This window comes from Caretta caretta, chromosome 4 (assembly GCF_965140235.1).
Source record: "Caretta caretta isolate rCarCar2 chromosome 4, rCarCar1.hap1, whole genome shotgun sequence".
Lineage (NCBI taxonomy): Eukaryota > Metazoa > Chordata > Testudines > Cheloniidae > Caretta > Caretta caretta.
In genome coordinates this window covers 147,574,415-147,601,388 of record NC_134209.1, presented here as the reverse complement: position 1 = coordinate 147,601,388, position 26,974 = coordinate 147,574,415, and the positions used below count along the sequence as shown (strand labels likewise).

Genomic DNA, 26,974 nt, shown 5'->3' with positions numbered 1-26,974 from the left:
CTCAAAGATCTTGCTGGGTTTAGATTAATTAAAAAAAAAAAAAAGGCATATCACCCAAGGTAAGGTAGGGCTTTTAGGGGGAAGTGAGGGGAGGAATTTTTTTTTTTAACATAATAAACTTTTATTGAACCTTTTTACCTACAATTGTAACATGAATAAAAAAAAACAGTCAATAAACATTTTGAATAAAAACTGACAGTAACATCAGAAAGGATTTTTTCATCCCCTTCTATACAATATTGATGTTATAAAATATCTGTTTCCTAAATAAAGGCATATTTAAAAACCCAAATAAAGGCCAACTAAATCAGACATGTTTAAAGCCTATTTCCAGCCCCAAAACAGAGGAGACTGGCTTTAGAGATTCTTTGCAACGTTAAATGACAAGGAACAGATACTGACTGTTTACATTAGGGCTGTCAAGAGATTAAACAATAACAGAATGCCATTTATTTAAATATTTTGGATGTTTTCTACATTTTCAAACATATTGATTTCAATTACAACACAGAATACAAAGTGTACAGTGCTCACTTTAAATTTATTTTGGATTACAAATATTTGCGCTGTAAAAAACGAAAGAAATAGTATTTTTCAATTCACCTAATACAAGTACTGTAGTGCAATCTCTTTATCATGAAAGTTGAATTACAAATGTAGAATTATGTACAAAAAAATAACAGCATTCAAAAATATAAAATTTTAGAGCCTGCAAGTCCACTCAAACCTACTTCTTGTTCAGCCAATCGATAAGAGAAGCAAGTTTGTTTACATTTACAGGAGATAATGCTGCCCACTTCTTGTTTACGTCACCTGAAAGGGAGAACAGGCATTCTCATGGCACTGCTGTAGCCGGCGTTGCAAGATATTTATGTGCCAGATGCGCTAAAGATTCACATGTCCCTTCATGCTTCAACCACCATTCTAGAGGACGTGTCCATGCGGATGACAGGTTCTTCTCAACAACAATCCAAAGCAGTGCGGACCAACACATGTTCATTTTCATTATCTGAGTCAGATGCCACCAGCAGAAGGGTGATTTTCTTTTTTTGGTGGTTCAGGCTCTGTAGTTTCCGCATTGCGGTGTTGATCTCTGAAAGCATGCTCCACACCTAGTCCCTTTCAGATTTTGGAAGGCACTTCAGATTCTTAAAACTTGGGTTGAGTGCTTTAGCTATCTTTAGAAATCTCACATGAGTATCTTCTTTGTGTTTTGTCAAATCTGCAGTGAAAGTGTTCTTAAAATGAACAACGTGCGCTGGGTCATCATCCAAGATTGCTATAACATGAAATATACGGCAGAATGCGGACAAAACAGAGCAGAGGACATACAGTTCTCCCCCAATGAGTTCAGTCACAAATATAATTAACATATTTTTTAAATGAGCGTCATTAGCATGGAAACATGTCCTCTCCCACCGAGGAGTTCAGTCACAAATTTAATTAACGCTTTTTTTTTTTTTTTTTAAATCGAGTGTTATCAGCATGGAAGCATGTCCTCTGGAATGGTGGCCAAAGCATGAAGGGGCATACGAATGTTTTGCATATCTGGCACATAAATACCTTACAATGCCAGTTACAAAAGTGCCACGTAAATGTCGGTTCTCACTTTCTGGTGACATTGTAAATAAGAAAAGGGCAGCATTATCTCCTGTAAATGTTAACAAACTTATTTGTCTTAGCGTTTGGATGAACAAGAAGTAGCACTGAGTGGACTTGTAGGCTCTGAAGTTTCACATTGTTTTGGTTTTGAGTGCAGTTATGCAATAACAAAAATCTACATTTGTAAATTGCACTTTCACAACAAAGAGATTGCACTACAGTACTTGTATGAGTTAAAGTGAAAAATACTATTTATTTATTTATCATTTTTACAGTGCAAATATTTGTAATCAAAAATATACACTTTGATTTCAATTACAACACAGAATACAATATACGTATGAAAATGTAGAAAAACATCCAAAATATTTTACAAATTTCAATTGGTATTCTATTGTTTAACAGTGCAATTAAAACTGCTATTTATCTAGATTAATTTTTTTAATCACAATTAATTTTTTTGAGTTAATCACGTGAGTTAACTGCAATTAATCGACAGCCCTAGTTTAAATTTAAAGGACTCTCTCTGCTACAAAATATATATTTGAATAGAGTGAATCAATCCGTTCACAAAAAGGCACTCATATGCGGTCAGGCAATCAAAAAGTAGCTATAAATAAATAAATACAGCTAAAAGTACAGCATACTCTGTTCAACCAACTTAGTTCCAAATTTTTAAAATTTGCAAGCCACAGACTGTAAAAATCGTATGATTTTCTAATCCAAACATAAGGTGTTGGAAAATTTTAAATCAGCAGCAGCCCTGAAAACCATTCTTTCTTGATGTACCATTTAAATTCAGCAACTTCCTTCCACTGGACAGGCATGTTTTACATCTGATCACACTTGGAGGTAGGCACACTCGGTACACTTGAAATAAGATAACAGTGAAGCCTGTAATAAGTCTTTAGGGAAAAACTGCTGCATGCTGACCCTTGTCATTTTATTTTGTCTTACAGTAATAACATGCACAGTCAGCACTAAAGGTATAAATTACTTTTCATTTTATTTAAGACCTGCAGTAACTAAAAAAAGTATTTCTTGGCATCATGTCCAATAATAGCACACAAGATTAAATATAGGAGGTAAAGGCTGAAATGCCATATATTGAGCCCTGGAGTCAGGTCTGATAAAAAGAAAAGGAGTACTTGTGGCACCTTACTCCTTTTCTTTTTGCGAATACAGACTAACACGGCTGTTAATCTGAGGTCTGATAAAGTTACCAATAAAATTAATTTGGCATTCCTAACTTAATACCAATAGAGCATCTGTCTACTAATCAATCACTACGCAAAAAAGCCCAGGACTTCAGTAGTGAGCTTGCTGTAGGTCATCATAGAACGGCCTGGTCAAAGCTATCTCAGAAAGCTTGCTTTAGCATGACTCAAACATACATAGTTCCACCCAAAAATATTGATCCTTGAGCTCCACAAACTCCGAATTCACAAAAGTTGTACAACCAAAAAACCTCAATTATAGGACTTATTCCCAAAGCCCACAAATGAGTCAACTGTTTATTAAGATTAAAATAATTGATGGAAATATGTATGACATAGCACTGAATGAAGCCATTTGAATATTACAAGACCATGAAAGTGGGGGCAGAGAAAGTATAGTAATATGCACACAAAGAGACTGAAAAAATAAGATCCATTCAACAGATCTAGCTGGTTTAACTTATAATAGGTCACTTAAAAACAAAAACTCTACAAAAAACGTATTTCATTGCATTAATAATGATGGACAAAAGCCACCAAATTTAATAAAACTCCCACTTCAAGAAATGGTTTTAAAAGAACAATAACTGGAGTTAAGGAAGTGAAGTCACCTTTCTGTTTCAGTTTCCCACTGAAACCATAATTTATTCTCTTTTAAAAAAAAAATAAATGCAAAACAAGTTCAGAACTCTGTAAAGCTCATGTGTTTTGTATTTAAGTTTATAAAACAATTTTACAAAACAAACTGTCCATTTGTTTTTTCCAGTGTTCTTAAAGTCTGTGCAGAGTCGTAGATATTCAGTTTCAGCCTCAAGCAAATACCCAACAACAAAAAAATGTCATTAAAGAGGAGTTAAGACTGTTTAGCAGTGCCCCCAGAATATGAAAATTAGCTACCAAAACCAGAAGCCTCTCAACAGCAGAAAATACACTCAGATAAATAAAACGCAAACAGAAAGCCAGGAAGTGTACAGTTACAGTCATACTTCCCACACCACACACGTACACAACCTTACAATGCATCCATGGGAATGGCAATAGACATGAGGAACCTTACTCATTCCAGCAAAACCTGTCATTTTCTCAGTGCCTACCACCTCAAATCATGACTCCTGATTGAACACTTGTGACATTCACCAAACATGTATGCCACAGGGGGGTCTGCATGTCATGCATCAAGCCTGCCTGTTTTCAGCTCCTAAATCCAGTCCCAGCATGTGATGCTTGTGACATGCACTGAACAAGCATTAAAAAAAAACCAAGTAATTAAGGGGCAGGCTGTATCTCAGGAAACCCTTAATTAAAATGATCTTATCTTTTCTTCAGACAACCTCAGACCCTAAATTATAAAACCATTTTCAAGCCAATCCAACTTTACATGTGGATTTTAGATAACACTGAAGATTCAAAATAGCACATTTGGGGGAGGGGGTGTCTATATTTCAGGAATGCCTTATCAAAATGACCTCAGAGGCGCACCACAAACTCTACCCCAAGCCCTCAGGTGGTATAACAATTTTCAAACCCATCTGAGTGCCTGTGAATTTTAGAATACTGAAAATTTGCCTTTAAACAGAAATGCTGCCCAGTTGAGTATTGCAAAACTTTACATTATATTTTTCACATGATCTATCCTAAAAGCAGTCTTCAATGTAAATATGCCTCAGCATAATAGATCTGTTTTCTTTAAAGCATGGTCTTAGCCTGGGGGGGTAGCATTCTGGCATTCAGTATTCATTGACTCAGCTTTCCATACCAAAATTGCTTAGTTTGCAAGTAAAATACGTGTATTCTAACTACCAAACCCTACACATAGCCACTCCAACTGAGAGTATGTCTACACTACGGAGACTATACCAGCACAGTTATGCCAGAATAGCTATGTCAGCATAACCCTAAAGTGAAGATGCAGCCTATGCCAACAGGAGTTTTTCCCAATGCTGTAGGAACAGCAGCTTCCCAAATAAAGTTTGCTTCCACCAACACAGCTTTGTTCAATGGACATAGCTACAGCCACATACCTGATGACACAGCTAGGTCGACCAAATTTTTAAATGTACACAAACCCAGAGTTCTGTCCATCTTGAACAGCACCAATATTTGAGATTCTGCAAACTAAATTATGCCATTAACTACATCTGTGCAATTCCATAGTCTTCAGACACCTGGGCAAACTCACGTCATAATTTGGCCTATGGAATCTGTCTTGTAAAGATGCACAAGACGGAAAGAATCTAATTTGACTTTCAAAGCCCAGGCTACGTGAGGCTTTTATGTTTTTAAGTGACATCTTTTTACTTGCAGATTTAATACATTTGTTATGGAAATTGGTGAGACAATTAATATAAAACCTCATTATGCCATTTTTACAAAGTCATTTTTAGAGCAGAAATGCACTTAATATTGCTAAGCTACTTCTTCAGTGAGAATTTCCATATGGAATTTAAACTTGGAGACTAAGATGTGAAAGCTTAACAAGACAAGTACAAATAAATTGAAAACTGATTTGATTAAACTCAGATGAAAACGTATTTCTAGGTGTCAAGTACTGAACTATATTAAGTGGTAATACTGCATTTAATGTTTGGCACCAACAATAAGCTTGACATTGTACACAACACAAAGTTTCAAGCAAGAACTGTCCTAAAAATTTACAATTTAAGTGAGGGAAGAAAGGCCAGAAAAAGAAATCCACATTTGGGAATTGCAAATTTGAGAATTTCTTTTTTTTTTTTAAATTGGGCAGGGCGAGCTGGAGGGGATTATGAATTCAACCTTTGGACACTGAGGCACAAAGAAATTGACGATGGGTGCAGGAGTGATAGTGGTGCCATTCTTAAATAGATTATAAGGCAATTTCATGCAGATCAGGCAGCATGGAAAAAAGGCAAGAAGAAAGAAACAAAGCACCAGTGACAGTGATGTAGTCACAGAAATAGAGTAATTTAATTCAAAATTCTTATGTGCAGCAGCAGATTTTCACAATTACTGTAATACTCTGTATTTGCTGCTCACCAAGTCCAGCTTTCAAGACAGGCCACAGGGTGTACAGAAATACCTTAATATACAATTACATGGGGGCTCAATATTATTAAAATTACTCTAGTCCTGCCCCTCAGACTTCTTTCAAGGGTTTGTGATGGTTTGTTTCTCCATCACCCAACCCCTCCTCTGTCAAGTCCCACAAGTCTCAATCCTAATTCCTACTTTATTTTTTAATGTATTAGAGGCTTAAGTTTAAGACACCTTAAGAAGTGATTTTTGAGAATGGATTTAAAGAAAAGAGGCAGGCAAAATGGCATATGGGATTGAGAAGGAAGTTCTAGGCATAGAAAACACAGAGACATACAGCTAGTCAAAAGAGGAACATTTGAAGGATCTCTCCATAACACCTGCTATTATGCGAAAGGGATCTTAAAAAAATATTTAAACCTGCCCATGCAACTATCAGGTGTCATTACCCTCAATATGCAGCACATTTTCAGAGCAATTTGTCACAGCCAAATGTATCTTATGTGACGACCACAGGTTTACCTTTACTGCTCATAATCTGCAGAGCTTAGTGAAACAAACCAGGAGAGTGAAATTTGTCACACATGCTGCACATGGTAACATTTAGCTTCACTTAGACGCAAGTGAACAGCATCATTGGTCTTGATTGCCTCAAAACTAAAATTAAAGACTGCTCCTGTGAAGACAGCATTTTTATGGCTGACTTAGAACAACGCTTCCTCAGCTCTCGTCCCCAATGCCCCTACTCTACTTGCACTACATTGATGACATCTTCATCATCTGGACCCATGGAAAAGAAGCCCTTAAGGAATTCCACCATAATTTCAACAATTTCCATCCCACCATCAACCTCAGCCTGGACCAGTCCACACAAGAGATCCACTTCCTGGACACTATGGTGCTAATAAGCGATGTTCACATAACTACCACCCTACACCGGAAACCTACTGACCGCTATGCCTACCTACATGCCTCCAGCTTTCATGCAGACCACACCACACGATCCATTCTCTACAGCCAAGCTCTATGATACAACCGCATTTGCTCCAACCCCTCAGACAGAGACAAACACCTACAAGATCTCTATCAAGCATTCTTACAACTACAATACCCACCTGCTGAAGTGAAGAAACAGATTGACAGAGCCAGAAGAGTACCCAGAAGTCACCTACTACAGGACAGGCCCAACAAAGAAAATAACAGAATGCCACTAGCCGTCACCTTCAGTTCCCAACTCAAACCTCTCCAACGCATCATCAAGGATCTACAACCTATCCTGAAGGTCGACCCATCACTCTCACAGATCTTGGGAGACAGGCCAGTCCTTGCCTACAGACAGCCCCCCAACCTGAAGCAAATACTCACCAGCAACCACACACCACAGAACAGAACCACTAACCCAGGAACCTATCCTTGCAACAAAGCCCGTTGCCAACTGTGCCCACATATTTATTCAGGGGACACCATCATAGGGCTTAATCACATCAGCCACACCACCGGAGGCTCGTTCACCTGCACATCCACCAATGTGATATATGCCATCATGTGCCAGCAATGCCCCTCTGCCATGTGCATTGGTCAAACTGGACAGTCTCTAAGTAAAAGAATAAATGGACACAAATCAGATGTCAAGAATTATAACATTCAAAAACCAGTTGGAGAACACTTCAATCTCTCTGGTCACTTGATTACAGACCTAAAAGTGGCAATACTTCAACAAAAAAACTTCAAAAACCGACTCCAAAGAGAGACTGCTGAATTGGAATTAATTTGCAAACTGGATACAATTAACTTAGGCTTGAATAGAGACTGGGAGTGGATGGGTCATTACCCGAAGTAAAACTATTTCCCCTTGTTTATTCCCCCACCCCCACCGTTCCTCAGACGATCTTGTCAACTGCCGGAAATGGCCCACCTTGATTATCACTACAAAAGGTTTTCTCCCACCGCCACACCCCCGCTCTCCTGCTAGTAATAGCTCACCTTAAGTGATCACTCTGGTTACAGTGTGTATGGTAACACACATTGTTTCATGTTCTCTATGTATATAAATCTCCTCACTGTATTTTCCACTGAATGCATCCAAAGAAGTGAGCTGTAGCTCACGAAAGCTTATGCTCAAATAAATTTGCTAGTCTCTAAGGTGCCACAAGTATTCCTTTTCTTATTTCAGGGGAAGTCATTTAGATTGATGGCAAATTGCCTAGAATGCTTAAGAATCCCATTTGGATACAGTCCTCACCAGAAAAGATAAGCTCATTTAAGTTGATAATAAAAGTGCCAATAGGAGACGTGGAATAATGAAAAATCCAGAGTGGCAGCTGACTCAGAAGGCTCATATGTGATATTGACACAGAAATTAGTAGAGGAGACCAAAAAAAAAAAAAAAGAACCTGAAATTACTTTAGCCTTGACCAGTGGAGACAAGGGGACTTTTACAATCAGTCTTTTTCTTTTCGGCACTGGCATGTTCTTGGATTTGGCAAAGGAAGTAGGAAATCTCCAGTTGTGCTGTTCACACCACAGAGCTCTTAACTCTCAGAGAAATGTAGGAGGAAGGAGGCTGTTAGATGCTGCTCTCCTCAGTGGTCTTCAGTTGAGCCCGCAAGTTTTTGACAACTTAGATAATTACACTAGAACAGTTCAGAGGTGTGACATGAAAGAAGGAGAAAGACCCAGACTGACTTACATTATCTCACCACAAGAGATATACTTATGTCTTCTACTTAACCTTCTCTGACTTTTCAGCCATTGCTCATTTGCCATAAGGTGGAAAGTTTGAACTGAGGGGAAAATAGACTTTTAGGACAATTATGAAAAAACATAGTGGCAAGCAACATATTTGTGCTGGTCATTTTGTGCAAGGCAGATGAAAGTGAGGAAGCTTACATTGACCTAGGAACAACCAATAAAAAACTCCATACGTTCATTTGTCAATCTTTCCTGTTAAATTGTGCCCTATACAAAATGTCAGAGACAGCCTGTAGAGCAGTGGTGGGCAACCTGCGGCCCATCAGGGTAATCTGATTGCGGGCCGCAAGACATTTTGCCGACGTTGACCGTACGCAGGCACAGCCCCCCACAGCTCCCAGTGGCCGCAGTTCCCAGCACGTCCCTGCGGCCTGTCACTTCCTGCAGCTCCATTGGCCAGGAATGGCAAGCTGCGGCCACTGGGAGCTGCAGGGGGCCGTGCCTGTGGACAGTTATGTCAGCAAAACGTCTCATGGCCCGCAATCAGATTACCCTGATGGTCTGCAGGTTGCCCACCACTGCTGTAGAACATAGGCCCACCTTATACTGGGTGAACGATAGTTTTAAACTGAGCTGGAATATTAGCATGAACAATAGGCCCAAAGCATTGAACCAAAAACAATGAAATAATGAGAAAAAAAGAGTTGTGTTAAATTTGTAATGACCCTTCAAAATGCCAGTGTTATCTTATTTAAGGATTGGGCTAAAGTAACACAAAGAAAACACGGTTAACTGGGTACTATGAGCAGTAAATAATTGACTATATCAGGAACTCCTTCATCTGGCCTTAGCTAAGGTCTGATAATTAGTAATGCCATTGCACTTGTTTGTTAAATGCAATAAAAAATAAACTCCTAAGGTTCATTGCTAATACCTGCCTGACCAAGTTGGACTACTCCTGGCTTTAGCCCATTTGTAAGTATCTTGATCAACTACTTATAAATGTTTTGTTACTGTTTGCATCTAGTAAATTGCTCATTATTTAGGCATGTTTAGATGAATTGTATAAACACCATTCAATGTTTGGATTTATTAAAGAAATTTAAATTAGTATCTTGGTAACATCCTGCATAAATAATAATAATTCCAACATTGCCCTTGTCCATTCAGAGAATATCTGTGAAGATGAAACAATATGAAATAAGGGTGAAAGTGTCAGCTACAATTTTCTGCCTTAAAAGAACAGTCAATTTAAAAATCATAATTCTGCTGGAAAATGATACATTTTATAGTTTAAAGTATAGCCTAACTGAAAGACGATGGAGAAAAAATGTTTAATTTTCAATTTAATGTATACCTAGTGGTTCCCCTTGTACTGTCACTGTCCATTGTTTGTGTGGGTCTTTCATAGAACAAGGAAGGTTTTCTTTTCTTTTTTTAATATATGATAATATGATTGTAAAAAACAAACAAAACGGCATGAGATCAGGGGAGCTGCAGTACCTGAAACTACTTATAACTCTTTGAAAGAATTTTTTTTTTAAACTAGATTTGTAGTTGCCAATGTACCTTTAACTGTTGCTTGAGGGTCTTTATTTTGTTTTGTTTGATTCTTAACTTAGTTCTGATAATACTGTATCACTAACCATTTTGGTGACTGAATATATTTTGCTTGTTTGTGTTTTTCCAAAAGTCCCATTTTATTTTTAAGAGTGAAAATTGTGATAGTACTTTGCTAGCTAATGGCTCACTCAGCTAGTGATTTACCCACATTTTTCAACCACAAAATTCTACTTTACTATTGTATTCTTTGGTCATGTAAGTACATTGCATACTCTATAATAATCAACCACTAGTCTATAACTGCTTCCATTAAGCTAATTCAAAATTATAATATACTTGTTAAACTATTTATTTCTTAAAGTGTGGTTTTGTGGGGCTAAACACTACTGAAGAGTTTTCACCTGACCTCAGAAGTAGCTGTTATTTCAGTGGCAGATGGAGTGTCCCCTATACATGCAGTGTGCAATTTTTAAAAGAGTTAGGTATGCAATTGCACATTCAAAAGCATTTGGCCTTTCATGTACGCGACTACAATCATACATCTAGTTATCCATCTGCATGCATAAATATCTTATTTGCATTCAACTAATGTTTTGAAAAGACAAAATCAGTAATGAAGCTATTTGCAGCTGAAATCAGCAACTGCCTCTATGAGTTCAGTTTCAGTGGCTTTCTTGGTGTAGATGTATTAGGACTGAAGATCAATGAATTATGAAACGTGTTTAACGAGGAATGCGGCTACGTAGCCAAAAGCTTCAGTGACACAATCAGATTGCCAAATAATGGACATAAACTGAATATTAAGCCAGACCATCTGAAGGAACTAGCTATGGATTGATCCAGGTGGTGCTTGATTTGCAAGGAGGTTACATCCCTTCTGGATTTGCCATCATGGTGATGTATGTTTTGAAAGTCAGACCCAGAATTTGTAAATCCAACATTTTGGGAACTTTTTGTATTAAAAGTACTGTGTAGAATAGTGTTAATCTTTTAAGCATGACCTTTACCTAGCCTATACACAGGGAAGAAAGGAGAGCAGCAGAATACGGACCCTGGACTTCAGAAAAGCAGACTGACTCCCTCAGGGAACTGATGGGTCGGATCCCCTGCGAGAATAACATGAGGGGGAAAGGAGTCCAGGAGAGCTGGCTGTATTTTAAAGAATCCTTAGTGAGGTTACAGGGACAAATCATCCCGAAGTGTAGAAAGAATAGTAAATATGGCAGGCGACCAGCTTGGCTTAACAGTGAAATCCTTGCTGATCTTGAACACAAAACAGAAGCTTACAAGAAGTGGAAGATTGGACAAATGACCAGGGAAGAGTATAAAAATATTGCTCGGGGATGCAGGAGTGAAATCAGGAAGGCCAAATCACACCTGGAGTTGCAGCTAGCAAGAGATGTTAAGAGTAACAAGAAGGGTTTCTTCAGGTATATTAGCAACAAGAAGAAAGTCAAGGAAAGTGTGGGCCCCTTACTGAATGAGGAAGGCAACCTAGTGACAGAGGATGTGGAAAAAGCTAATGTACTCAATGCTTTCTTTGCCTCTTTCTTTATGAACAAGGTCAGCTCCCAGAGTGCTGCACTGGGCAGCACAGCATGGGGAGGAGGTGACCAGCCCTCTGTGGAAAAAGAAGTGGTTCAGGACTATTTAGAAAAGCTGGACGAGCACAAGTCTATGGGGCCGGATGCACTACATTCGAGAGTGCTAAAGGAGTTGGTGGATGTGATTGCAGAGCCATTGGCCACTATCTTTGAAAACTCATGGCGATCCGGGGAAGTCCCGGACGACTGGAAAAAGGAAAAGATGGGTAGTGCCCATCTTTAAAAAAGGGAAGGAGGAAGATCCTGGAAACTACAGGCCAGTCAGCCTCACCTCAGTCCCTGGAAAAATCATGGAGCAGGTCCTCAAGGAATCAATTCTGAAGCACTTAGAGGAGAGGAAAGTGATCAGGAACAGTCAGCATGGATTCACCAAGGGCAAGTCATGCCTGACTAATCTAATTGCCTTCTATGACGAGATAACTGGCTCTGTGGATGAGGGGAAAGCGGTGGACGTGTTGTTCCTTGACTTTAGCAAAGCTTTTGACACGGTCTCCCACAGTATTCTTGTCAGCAAGTTAAAGAAGTATGGGCTGGATGAATGGACTAAAAGTGGATAGAAAGTTGGCTAGATGGTCGGGCTCAACGGGTAGTAATCAATGGCTCCATGTCTAGTTGGCAGCCGGTATCAAGTGGAGTGCCCCAAGGGTCGGTCCTGGGGCCGGTTTTGTTCAATATCTTCATAAATGATCTGGAGAATGGTGTGGATTGCACCCTCAGCAAGTTTGCAGATGACACTAAACTGGGAGGAGAGATACGCTGGAGGGTAGGGATAGGATAAAGAGGGACCTAGACAAATTAGAGGATTGGGCCAAAAGAAATCTGATGAGGTTCAACAAGGACAAGTGCAGAGTCCTGCACTTAGGATGGAAGAATCCCATGCACCACTACAGACTAGGGACCGAATAGCTCGGCAGCAATTCTGCGGAAAAGGAACTAGGGGTTACAGCGGACGAGAAGCTGGATATGAGTCAACAGTGTGCCCTTGTTGCCAAGAAGGCCAATGGCATTTTGGGGTGTATAAGTAGGGGTATTGCCAGCAGATCGAGGGACGTATTCGTTCCCCTCTATTAGACATTGGTGAGGCCTCATCTGGAGTACTGTGTCCAGTTTTGGGCCCCACACTACAAGAAGGATGTGGAAAAATTGGAAAAATTCCAGCGGAGGGCAACAAAAAATGATTAGGGGACTGGAACACATGACTTATGAGGAGAGGCTGAGGGAACTGGGATTGTTTAGTCTGCAGAAGAGAAGAATGAGGGGGGATTTGATAGCTGCTTTCAACTACCTGAAAGGTGGATCCAAAGAGCATGGATCTAGACTGTTCTCAGTGGTAGCAGATGAAAGAACAAGGAGTAATGGTCTCAAATTGCAGTGGAGGAGGTTTAGGTTGGATATTAGGAAAAACTTTTTCACTAGGAGGGTGGTGAAACACTGGAATGCGTTACCTGGGAGGTGGTGGAATCTCCTTCCTTAGATATTTTTAAGGTCAGGCTTGACAAAGCCATGGCTGGGATGATTTAGTTGGGGACTGGTCCTGCTTTGAGCAAGAGGTTGGACTAGATGACCTCCTGAGGTCCCTTCCAACTCTGATATTCTATGATTGATTCTATACAGCCCTAACTATCCTTCACCATGTACAATCAGACCAGTACCACCAAGGACGAAGAACAGCTGGTTGAAGCCAAACCCAAGCAAGACAGAAGTTTTGCTTATGGGCACAAGAAAGCATCTAGAAGAGTTCACAGCCATGGCACAATCTCTTTTTGGTGTGTACGCACCCACAATTGATCAATTCACTTCATAATTTAGGAGTGCTCCTGGATTCCTTGCTGAGGCTAAGCGCTCATATGATAGAAAGTATTAGTCACAGATGCTACTGTCTCTGGTTCGGTAGGTGAGGCTGTCCCATCCTAGCAGACTATGACCTGACTGCAGTTACCTTTGTCACCTTCTGTCTTGACTATAACAATGTAACATTCCTAAGGGCTGATGGCTTCCTGTCCAGTTAATTCTATACAGTACAGAATGTCTCCTCAGCAACAAAGGCTACCTCAAACACATGAAGTCTGTCCTTTGCTCTCTAGACTAGCCTACCACAGAATACTGAGGTTAACTTCAAGGTCTCAGTCCTTACCTTCAACTTGTTCAAAGGCCTAGGCGCAGCATATCTCAGATCATCTCTTCGCTGAGAACCACAGTTGACCATTCTGCTCCTCAGACAGAGAGTAATTTTCTACAAGGGTAAAGCTCAATTGTGCAAGAAACAGAGCCTCCTTGGAAGCTAGTAAGAGACTATGAAATGAACTCCCACAGGAACTAAGAATCATCACCACCTTCCTTGCACACTTTTCTGACCTTGCCTTCTCTAAAATGCCAAGCAGGTGTGTACATTTAAAAAAAATCACAAAATCCTACTAAAACAAAACACTACACTGCACACAAAATCTGAGAAAAGAATGAGAAAGAGAGAGAATATAACCTGTATAACAGTTGTTAGCCACATCATTTAATACATTACAGAAAGGTGCTCAGATGCTACAGTGATGAAGAATAAAAACATACACAGAAAAGAATAAGCAGATCAGAAGCCAACAATTTAAAGCTAAGGCATTCATTCTTCCATTAAAAAATATGTAACTAACCTTTACGTAACATTAACATCTGTGAGAGTTTAGTAGGTCAATGAACCAAAATTTGTACTAGATGTCAAACTAGGTGTTGCAACACAAGCATAAAGGAATCGTGGCCAGATACACATTAATCGTTAACATCTAGATAGGAACAGAGTTACTCATCTGTGTTAGTCATGAAATTCAAATACACAAGGACGTCTACCTCCTTTCAAGAATGGTCTCCTTAAAATGAAACAACCTGAAAGATATCCCAAAACTAGTTGCACATAAACTAACAAATATCAAATGATGATTTCAGAATCAAACTGAACTCTATCAACCAGAGGGTGCAGACAACATTCAGTTCTTTGTTTCTAACTCAGTAAGAACTTTAAGAACCAAGCAATTGATTTCAAGAGCTGGCATGGCCAAGGGTTATGTTCCTCACAAATACTTCACAGCCAGCACATCAAGGGGAACTAGGATCCAGCCACACACGCTGTCTACAGAACACTCAACGTAGTTCATCTACATTAGCTGGATTTCCTTCACACAAATATCCAGTTGCCCTCAACCCCAAGACAGCTTTCAGACAGAGGAAAAATCAGCCTTGCCCAAAAAGGACCAAGTACCTAGCATTTGCTTTCTGACCCCAATAGCTGGTCTCAACGAAGAAACTGGACACCTCATTCAAACACGATTTTGCTTCCCCATCAGAGATGCCACTGCCTAAAAGAGCCAAAGCCCACAAAACATACTCCACAATCCCCTCCTCTCCTCCAGAGCTCACCATACCCACAGGAGCCTAACCCTTGACACAGTCATGACCCATAATCCCTTTGTTGCCAAGATTGGAACTACCCAGAGAAGCCAGAGCCCTCATACGCATATCTATCCCACTAACCCCTTAACCTTTGATGAGGAGCTACCCAGAAACCTGCGTCCCTCGCACATACACCCCTGCTGCACTCCTTAAGAACGGCCACACTGGATCAGACCAAAGGTCCTTCAAGCCCAGTATCCTGTCCTCTAACAGTGGCCAATGGCAGGTGCCCTAAAGGGAATGAACAGACAGGCTATCATCAAGTGATCCATACCCTGTCACCCAATCCCAGCTTCTGGCAAACAGAGGCTAGGGACACCATCCTGGCCAATAGCCACTGATAAACCTATCTTCCATGAATCTAGCTAGCTCCCTTTTGAACCCCATTATAGTCTTGGCCTTCACAACACCCTCTGGCAAGGAGTTCCAGAGGTTGACAGTGCGTTGTATGAAAAAATACTTTCGTATGTTTGTTTCAAACCTGCTACCTATTGATTTCGTTTGGTGGCCCCTTGTTCTTGTATTATGAGAAGGAATAAATAACACTTCCCTATTTACTGCCTCTACACCACTCATGATTTCACAGACCTCTATCCTATCCCCCCTTAGTCGCCTCGTTTCCAAGCTCCTTCCCCTGGGGCTGCCTCCCCCGGGGACGGGACCAAGCCCCTTCTCGCAGCCACCGCAGCGATCCCCAGGGCGAAAGAAGCCAGGCCCCTTCTCCCACATTACGGCACCCACCCGCCCACGGGATCTGGCCCCTAGCCCCCAGCTCACCTGAAGCGGCCCCCGCAGTGCTGGCACTGGTCCCCCACCCAGCCGGCCTGGCACTCGCACTGCCCGCTGCCCGGCTGGCAGCGCCCGCCATTGGCGCACGGCTTATCGCACTCCTTCCCCTCGACCGCCGCCGCCTCGGGCCCCGGCACCAGCAGCATCAGCAGCACCAGCAGAAACTGAGCCGGGGGGCGCCCCGCGGAGCGCCGCGGCCGCCCACCCTGCGAACCCAGGCTCCCTGCCGCCGGCTGCCTCCGGCTGCTCCGCTCCATCTGCTGCCGCCGACTGGGGAGAGGGGAGAGCGTCGGACTCCTTGCCTCCCTAAGCCTCCCGGGCCGGGCTGAGCGACCGGACGGCGGCCGGCGAGGGTGCTGCGGGCTTCCGATACGGTGGCCGAGGAGGAAGGAGGCTGCTCGGCAGTGCCGCTCGCACTCACTCCCTCTCCTGTCTCTCAGCGGCAGGACTGAGGAGCCCTTTGGGCCACGGCCGATGACGTCATCACCCGCACGCCGTCCACTGACATCATGTCGCCTCCCGACTCGCTCTCCGCAGCGGATGGGGACTGCCATCGAGCGCGGGCAGCGGCGGCCAGAGCGGCGCGGGGCGGGGCCCGTCTTCTGCTACAGTGCCATAGAGCTGGGGCGTCCAGCGACGGGCCCGGGCGGAGGCGCCGCTTCCCCCCCGGCGCTGACCGGCTCAGCAGCGCGGGGGACAGGAGGTGGCCATGCCTCGGAGCTCCGATGAATGCCAGAGCGCAGGTGCCCCTGGGTGACTGGCTGCTCGTCAACCAGAGCCTCGCCGAGGAGGTGCAGGCTGGGGAGTCTTCACCCAGCCCCAACCACGCTCCCAAGCCCGGAGCCAGCAGGCCCTGGGAGCAAACACGGGCCTGGATCTCCCCGGTTGTTACAAACCGCTGGCTCAGTCCCGGGGGGATGTTTGCAGGGCGGCACGTTCTCCCACTCATAAAATTCTTCTTTCTCCCTCGTAGCTGAAGAAAGCCTAAGGACTGTCTCACAAAGCCCGTCCAGCGCAGGGTGGAAGAAACAAACATCCACAAAAGAAAGCCCTGACTCAGTGAGGAGATGAGGTGGAGCCTGCAGTGGGAGAAAATTATTATTTATTTCTGTTCTAGTGGTCATAGAGTCTGAGACCACTGTGATCATCCGGTGTGATCACCTGTATGACACAGACCATAGAACTTCCCAAAAATAATTGCTAGTGCAGGTCTTTTAGAAAAATAGCTAATTTAATTTAAAAATTGACACTGACAGAGAATCCACCATGAGCCCTGGTAAATTGTTGCAATGGTTAATTACCTTTGCTGGTAAAAACTTACTATTTATTTCCTGTCTGAGTTTGTTTAGCTTTAACTTCTAGCCATTGGATCATGTTACATTTTTCTCTGCTAAACTGAAGAGCACATTATTAAATATTTGATCCTCATATAGATACTTATACACTGTAATCAAGTCATCCCTTAGCCTTCTGTTTGTTAAGCTAAATAAATAGAGGTCCTTAAATCTATCACTATAAGGCATGTTTTCTAATCCTTTAATCATTCTCGTGGCTCTTCTCTGAACCTTCTCCAATTTATCAATTTATTATCTGAAGACTTAATTGCACTAAGCACTGTACAAAATAACAGACATCCCAAGCCCCACAGGTCTTACAATCTAGGATTTAGAGGCTAAATAACAGGTGAATAAACAGTTAACAGGTGGAATAAGAAGTACAAGGGAACAGAAAAATGTGAGCATTTGCATTGATAGTGCTCACCACTAATGACTAAAGGACATAGCAATATGTTAGTTTTACACTGAAACTCTCAAATTTCATACCTCAGTTACTACTGTGTAGCCAAAAAAAGTTTGCAATATCACAATGCTTGATGTATTCCAAAGAATCTGTAATTGGGAAGGGAAGTTGAATTCCCATAGCTACATTTGGGAGTAGTTAAAACAGATATTACTCGAGAAAGGGGTATGCTGTGGGCGTGCTTGAATAAAGAAGGAGTTGTGGTTGAGAATCTTCACCGTTCTTTAGGGGCTGGTCCAGGAGCGCTAAAGAGTGAGAAAGAGCAAGTAGAACAATATCATCATCAGAGCTGTGATTGACCTGAGTTATCTGAGTGAGGTGACAAATACATTTCTAAACAGACTAATAGGAATGAGGTTATTATTTGCAATGGGAAGAAGATGGAACAGAGCTCAAATTAAAGGTTTTGTTAGAAATAAGTAAAACCTCGATTATGGGTTTGGAGAAGTATGTGAAGTACTTAACGTGATAAGAGGCTAAATTTTACTGAAGTTACTGGGTCAGATTCATCTCTCGTGGCTCTCCGTTGATCTGTTTAACAGCAGTGAAGTTACATTAAGGGTAAATTTAATCCATCGTTTTAAATTTGGAAAGAGGTGCATGGTAAGGCTGACGATTAAATTATTTTATAAAGTGGGAAACCAAAAGTGAAAGTTTTGGAAGCACTGTAAAAGGGAGGGGTTGAAGTAAGGTGCAGCAGTGCAAAGAATTATGTTTTTGAGGGTTGGGTAAAAACCTCATTGAAGCTGATGGGTGTAACTGTCACCTTTTATTTAAAATACCCTTAAGAAACCAATGAGCTTCTTTATGGAACCAGAAATCTGAAACAATAACAGCTGCCACCTAAAATACCAGTATGTCACCACCCAGAACAAAGGTACATGTGGGCAGAGAGGTTTTCCTGTGTGTGGTTTTGAGTAGAGAGAAGAAAGAAAAACACTGTAGAAACATGTAGAACAGGAACATAAAGCTAGACCATAACCTGAACAAAAACTGAGAGTGTGGCTGTGAAGAAAGCCTAGAGAGAGAGCTTTTGGGCTGAGTGCTGACTGAAAGAAGCTCAGGGCTGGGAGCAAAGACACTATTTCCTGTTGTTTGATTCCTGCTGTGTTCAGAAAAACAGGATTTTGTAAACAAGATTGAATGAAAGATACCTGATTCCGTCATCAATTTCACCTCCTAATGGAAACAATGCACAGGGCCCTGAACTTTGGCTAACTGGTTAGGTAAAAAATCTCAAATAAAATAGTCAATCAATTACTATATTTAATCCAGACAGATAATTTGTATTTAGAAGGGGAAAAAAAAAAAGCACTTGCTTGTTTGAGCTGAGCCAGGTTCCTGATGGTCTCAATGTGGTTTCTTAGTGGGTCACTGAAGAGAATGAAAGGTATTGATTAAAAACACCAGAAAGTAAATCAAAGATGTATGTAAATGGAAAATCTAGTCAGCCAAAGCACTTAGCTGACACACTCATGGTTATTAAACCCTTAACCTTCCAAGCCTGAGAGAGTGGCAGAGCCTGTCATCAGAATGAAAGTTTGCAACTTAGGGCTTGTCTACACTTACCGGGGGATCAATGAGCGGTGATCGATGCATCAGTGGTCAATTTAGCGGGTCTAGTGACCCGCTAAATTGACTGCAGATCACTCTCCCATTCAAGAAGAGCAGGGAGAGTCAGGAGAGCATCTCCTGTTGACATCACGTAGTGTGGACCCCACAGTAAGTTGATCTAAGCTACGTCGATTTGAGTTACGCTATTCACGTAACTCAAATTGCGTAGCTTAGATCGAATTTCCCCTGCAGTGTAGACAAGGCCTTAGTTTAAAAGTTCTGTGCTAAGATGTCCTGGCACCCAAAGAAAGATAATAAAGTAAATTGTTAGAGATTTAAGATAGCTATTACAGTTAAACCCTCCTTTCCATCTGTCATAAATATAAAGGGAAGGGTAAACCCCTTTGAAATCCCTCCTGGCCAGGGGAAAGCTCCTCTCACCTGTAAAGGGTTAAGAAGCTAAAGGTAACCTCGCTGGCACCTGACCAAAATGACCAATGAGGAGACAAGATATTTTCAAAAGCTGGGAGGAGGGAGAGAAACAAAGGGTCTGTGTCTGTCTGTATGCTGGGTCTTTGCCGGGGATAGACCAGGAATGGAGTCTTAGAACTTTTAGTAAGTAATCTAGCTAGGTATGTGTTAGATTATGATTTCTTTAAATGGCTGAGAAAAGAATTGTGCTGAATAGAATAACTATTTCTGTCTGTGTATCTTTTTGTAACTTAAGGTTTTGCCTAGAGGGGTTCTCTATGTTTTTGAATCTAATTACCCTGTAAGATATCTACCATCCTGATTTTACAGGGGGGATTTCTTTATTTCTATTTACTTCTATTTTTTATTAAAAGTCTTCTTGTAAAAAACTGAATGCTTTTTCATTGTTCTCAGATCCAAGGATTTGGGTCTGTGGTCACCTATGCAAATTGGTGAGGCTTTTTATCCAACATTTCCCAGGAAAGGGGGGGTGCAAGTGTTGGGAGGATTGTTCATTGTTCTTAAGATCCAAGGGGCTGGGTCTGTAGTCACCTAGGCAAATTGGTGAGGCTTTTTACCAAACCTTGTCCAGGAAGTAGGGTGCAAGGTTTTGGGAAGTATTTGGGGGGGAAGGACGCGTCCAAACAGCTCTTCCCCAGTAACCAGTATTAGTTTGGTGGTGGTAGCGGCCAGTCCAAGGACAACGGGTGGAATATTTTGTACCTTGGGGAAGTTTTGACCTAAGCTGGTAAAGATAAGCTTAGGAGGTTTTTCATGCAGGTCCCCACATCTGTACCCTAGAGTTCAGAGTGGGGGAGGAACCTTGACACCATCCTATAAAGGTGGAGGAAGCGGAGGGCTCTTTCCGGGGTGCCCTATACTCACATTCCTGGAGCTGCAGACTGCTGTCAAGGTGCACTGGGTCAGAGACTTAACCAAGCACCCCAAGGATAGAGATACTGGCAGGGCATGTTGCTTCTACTCAGCTTCTGCCCTGCGTGTGCAATATAGATGATGCTACCCTACCTTGCTCCTATCTGCTCATGCCATAGGGATCCTACAAGTGGAAACGTCTCTGAGGCAGCTCTGCTCTTCATGTGTCACAGAGATCTTGCTAGTTCTGGCATCTGCTAAAGAGATCCTGCCTTCAGACTCTGCTCTGACTTGCCAGGTCTGGGCTTGCCTGCAATTGTCATAGACGATAATACTTTTGTTTCTGCCAAAACACATGGATGTTGTCCAAGAGAATAAAATCAGTTACAACACAATAATATAATAAAATACCATCAACTTAAAATAAAACATCAAAACAAATAAGGCGTGAGTGATGTCTTTCCATCTCTGACTCTCCTATATGTCTAGGTATTTCTCTCTAGTAAAATGGATTTCTCACTCAAGTGTTTTTCTTACCGTGAAAATTCCATTGGATTTGACAATAAACAGATATGTCTTAAACTGGGTACCTAGAATACTTGCATGTTAGAATATAATAGATTTGTTTTTATCAAGTAAACTTTGAATCTCTCAAGTTACACTGTAAAAGTTAAGAAGAGTTCAGCTCCACAGATTCACTTTGAGTTGAAAAGTAGAACAAAGGAGTTTTCATAATGAGACAGACCTCTACTCCATCAAAGACAGTCTCCTTCCTCTGACAGAGGCCAATCTTGGATGCTTCAGAGAGAGTTGTAACAATCCCAAATGCCTTTTAACTGCTCCATACTATACCACCAGAAGAAATTCCTTCCTGACTCTAATTGGTAAACAAATTGTGCCCTGAAGCATGATAGTTGTTTGCATACACAATCTCAGCAATGAGGATTTTTTTAAAGTTTCTTTGCTAATTTAATTGTAAATTTCGTTGATTCAATTTTTACATGACAGGACAGGAATTTCTAAAAAAATTAAAGTGCCCAGTTTCATACAATTGTTGGTAAACAGTTTACCTACAAACATATATGGAATAGAGTGGGAGGGATTAAGTAAGCCCAGAGTCTAGACTGAGCTTTTTTTTTTTTCCCCTGAAAAATGTACTAATAGACATATTGAACTGTTTAAAACACACTTGTTTGGCAATAGGTGAAGTAGGACAATGCTGTTTCTATAAACCACATTCAGTGTGATTATTACGTTTAGGAAAGGGAGAACCCAGGATACCAAGACATAGACCTGCTTTAGAACAGTATACTCCTCAGTTATCCTCACATATTTCTATACAGCATTTTAAATCAGTAACTGGTTATTAAATAGACATTTCCCCAGATGTATTAAACTCAGTTGCGTCTGTGATGAACTAACTAACATATTTGTAATGATGAACTACACTTACCCTCTTTCTCACTCTCTAGAGACTTTAAACCCTTATGAAGCTGATCACTGTATCTATATTTGCAATTAAATGTCACCTCTTTATTCATGGTGCAGGTCAAGTTACTTATCCTTCTGAGATGCACAATGACAAGATAGCCAGAGACTGCATTGTAAAAATAGGCACTTGGGATGAAATTACGGCCCCCTCGAAGTCAACATCAAAACTCCGGCTGACTTTAACAGGGCCAGTATTTCACCCCTAGGGGCTGAGTCGCAGCTGAGCTTGATATCAGGGAGAGGTGGAAATGCTGTTGGGAAGCTGACTACCAGCCTGTCTAACTTGTGTGTCAGTCACCATGGTGTCTGGGTGTCAAGATCGCAAGAAATTGTAACTACAGCACGCTCACCACTATATTAATGAATCTTTCCCTCCTTTGAGAGAAGAATGGTTTTGCAATGACCCTTTCCTTGTTGTGTCCTCTTATCTCCATTACCTCTCCCGTGGAAACAAAACAGGTATAACTCCCTTCTCAAGTTATTAGACTCTGAGACCAGCTACTGCTGACTAGTGTGTCACCTAACTTCAGTCGCTTTTCATTCCTTCTCCACAACCCATTCAGGGCAGCTTTTCTCCTCACTTGCAAGGAGCCATCTCCTGACTCTCACCCTCAACTGCCAAGGAACCTTCTGGTCCCAGCATTCCAGCCCTTCTCTTAAAGGGGCCTACAAGAGTCATGCCCAACTGCCATGGAACCTTCTGCTCTGAGCATTCTGTCCCTTCTGGTAACGGTCACGCCCGCCGGCCACAGGATATTCTGATTCCAACATTCTGTCCTGTTCCTGGTAAAGACATATCACTCAGAGACATCCTTCTTGCTGTTTGAGTAACAGGAGAAAGACAGCACCCCATATGTGTCCTACTATGTGTGCAGAAGTTCCTTCTGCTCCTACAACCCCAGCATAGCTGTAGGAATACATTCATGGCAACAGCCAGATGCCATATTTGTGGCAAAGGTATTGTCATTTGGCTGTAGGACTGTCTGACCACTTTAAAGCGGTTCCTTGCTCCACCAGCCAAAGTCTCACCCCTTCCAGAATGCAGAAGGTAGCAAGAAGGAAGATGCTGTTGCTCAAACAACAGCCTGAGTCACCTGAATCTTGACTGGGGTGAGTAATGAAGATATTTAATGGCTTAATTTGGGGGGATAATACTGATACTCTTGCTCACTTTGAGTAGTCCTACTGGGCTCATACTCATGTGAGTAAATATCTTACGAGTAAGTGAGAGAACCAGACCTTTAAACTGGAATCTCACTGGGACATGGATATTATCATCTTAGTCATCATGGATTCCAGTTTTTCACCAAAACTAGAATTATAGAATATCAGGGTTGGAAGGGACCTCAGGAGGTCATCTAGTCCAACCCCCTGCTCAAAGCAGGACCAATCCCCAATTTTTGCCCCAGATCCCTAAATGGCCCCCTCAAGGATGGAACTCACAACCCTGGGTTTAGTAGGCCAATGCTCAAATCACTGAGCTATCCCTCCCCAGCCCTATCTAGCCCCCCCCCCCCCATTATTGGGAATGAACTAGGGCTCATTCCCAATGATAGTAATATTCTCATCCTCTCCACCAATATAAAAATTGAGGCCCCCACTAGGGATGGATCTAAACAAAAAGCCAGGATCCAAACAGCAATCCCACTCCCCCTAAAGCCACCACCAGATTTTGGACCTGAATCTGAACTCTGCAGTATCAGGCCTCTCCTAGTCCCTAAACAGTATTTACTTGAAATACCCAGTTAGCTTTGAAGGACAAGTATTGGTCAACCATTGAGGCTGCAGGTTTGTCATAGTGGGGAAAAAGTAAGAGAGAACATGATTTTCCCATTGTCTGTGACATTTTTTATGCGTCCGTGACGCACCTCAGAGTGCAGCTCCTGTGTCCCATGGGGCTGGACCTGTCATCCTGCTCTTGCCATTGCTTCCAGGCGTGCGAGGTCACAGCACAGCACAGGTTTGGCCCAGCTGCCTCTGTGTCATGCCGGGGGTGGGCAGGCCAAACCTGAGCAGCACTGTGATCTGGAACACCCAGAGTGGGGAACAGGACCCAGCTTTGCTTGGCACAGGAAACCCTGCTGCCCACTCCATCCGCCCTGGTCCCTCCTCTGCACTGGGTCTGGAATAGCATTGTGGTACCAAGGCAAAGAGTGCTGCTGGGTTGATTGGTGCCCCCTCATCTGTCACAGCATTTTTTTAGCAAAAATCACAGAGCAGTCACTAAACCTGTGAATTTTATTACATTTATCGTGAATAATCTGTGAATTTTTTTTTTAATAAATAAAATGCCTTGACAAATCTGCAACCCTACCAGTCATATATCTTAACTAGTAGTTGAAAGCCCCCATGCTCTCGCACAGGTGTGGCACTTGGGCCATCTAATCTACCAGCTGTGCCGTGTCCCTTATATGACCAACGAAATTGTTGCATGGAAATTAGCTGTAGCGTAAAGGTGGTGATTGGTTGAATTACCTCTGGTACACCAGTGATCTAGAACTCTTGGCATGGAATAGATAACATGCCTTACTGTAGCTGTACACTGCCTGGGTATAGTTCATAAAGTCAAAATGGCTGCAAACTTAAAAATTGGATGGTAACAGACCATGAATGCCAGCGATGATTGAACGTGGGGATATTCTGAGCAAAAAGAGCTCTCCGCTATGCTTGTAGCTGTTTCATCACTTCACACTGACTCAGGAGACATTCTAGGCTTCAGAGTGACATGCAGCCAGGTGATTTACCTTCAAAGTTTTGTTTTAGTAGTTTGAAGAAGAGGTTTGGGTTTTTTTCATCATTAAGATTTCTTGCAAACAGCTCACTGTTGCTCTAGTTTTGTCTCTGTTGTACTATGTAATACACCATCTTGGCACTAATTCTGCTCTCTCTTATACAGGTATAAATCAGGGGTATATCCTCTGAAGTCAGTGGAATTGCATCAGTGTAAAACCAGTGGACGTGAGATCAGAATCCACTATTTTCTATTTATCTACGTGCAAATCTCATTGCAAGTATATTTGACAACACACTGGTCTCTCATTACAGTGAACTTATGCATAACCCAAGATATTGCGAAAGGTCTCATTTGACCTTACCTTTTCCTTCCTTTAGTTCTGAGTATATTTGCCAAAGATTCTTAGAAAATATAATTAATGAGAAATGCACATATAACTATGAAATTGCTTTAATTAATCAAATGTCAGTGAAATTTACAGACATAATAATAATAATGAATAGATGAAAAATAATAAAGCACCTTCTATTCAACAGGATTTTTAAATACTTTGGATTCACCCTGAAATGCAGTTATTTCTGGGGTTGATGGTAACAACTGGTGCATATCAGCACTATACAAGTTTGGTTAGTAAGTCATATGTCTTCAGAACTGCAGTGGAAATTGTAGGTAGACAGAATATAATTACTAAAATGAAAAGTACTTAAACAAACCTATTCTTGCATGAATTTCAATAGGATCTCTAACAATCACAAGTTGTTAGGACCTTGTTTTTATATCTGATTGAGAAGACAATGCCTTCAATAGTACAATGCTCCTAACACCACAATGAGGTATTGGATCAATTATGATTCAAAAGGAAGAATACCAACACTACTTCCTGCAGCACCTGTGTTTTCCTTGTAGGTTTCCCATCTATGTATTGACCAAGCCTGATCCTTTTTACCTTGTAGGCACCAAAATTTGCAGGAATTCAGCAGCAATGACTGACAGAATTCAGTCAGTTTGAACTCTGCACGGACTATACTAAAGTCAAGGCCAAAATGTTCAAAAGTGTCCACTAATTCTGAATGCCTTGAATTTTGGGGGTCCATCTTGAGCCACCTGGACCCAGATTTTCAGAGGTGTGAGTCCCATGCAACTCCATTTGGCTTTGCTGGGGAGCTGTGAGTGCTCTGAAGATCAGTCCCTAATTCTCACAAGTTGGGCACCTAAAAAATGAAGGTATATAAAAGTAGCAAATACTTAAAAATGTATGTGCCTTCCCAGAGATCACACAGCAAGCCAATAGCAGAGATGTGAATGGAACCCTGGAGTAACGAATGCCCGTCCTGTGCTATAACCATTATTCACCAACTCTTCCACACTCTGAAACAGACTTGACTCTGTTTTTAAGAGTCTTATTATTCTGCAGAGTTAAAAGGAAATGGACTACACTCCTCAGTAACAAAAAATCAACTCAATGGGCTGTACCTGATGAATGTTATCAGAGAAATACCACAAAGCGAACAAGGAGTACTTATAACAATCTTGAACTCTGGGATTACAAGAATAAAGGCTTTGTCTGTGAGCCACACTTCCTTCAATTCTAATTGTCCAATTCTAGGTTGTTGGGTTTTTTGGCAAGCATGTGCTTTATACATCATGCTGTCTTCTTCTAGAACAGACTGTGAAGTCCCAACTGCAATAAGTAATTTGCAGACTATTAGCTGACAAGCAGAAGTTAGATAACCCCTGGAGAAAGCATAAATTGTATTAAAAACCCCACCCTCTTTCCCATCTCTCCCCCCGCAAAAAGATTCACTGGAAGTTAATAATTCATTGATTAGCCTCAATGCAATGTGGACAATTATGTTTCATTTCCAGTCTTCAGTATATTTGCTGTGAAGAGGCATGCTGCTGCAAATATGCAGGACACTCAATGAAAGAACAAAAGGAATCAGGGCAGCTGTTTAGGAATTATTATTTAAAAGAGAGGTTACATATTGACAACAGGGTTTACAGAGGCCTTGGCAGAGGAGCATGTCTCTTAAGGCTGACACAGACTGCTTTGTTACTCAATGATGGAGTTAAAGGGATGTCCAGGGTCAGCAGTGATTTTAACATTCAGAGCATGTCTACACTGCAGCCACAGGTGT

The 26,974-nt window shown here is 41.7% G+C and overlaps 1 protein-coding gene across 1 annotated transcript in view; it reads right to left on the bottom strand.

Moving 5' to 3' along the window:
* The window catches only part of ATRN (attractin), a 273,056-nt gene extending 256,589 nt beyond the window's left edge, over positions 1-16,467 (bottom strand). The window contains exon 1 of the mRNA XM_048846395.2: positions 15,902-16,467. Within this exon, the coding sequence (XP_048702352.2) occupies positions 15,902-16,467 (566 nt within the window). The remainder of the gene's footprint in view (positions 1-15,901) is intronic.
* Between the last annotated feature and the right edge of the window lie 10,507 nt (positions 16,468-26,974).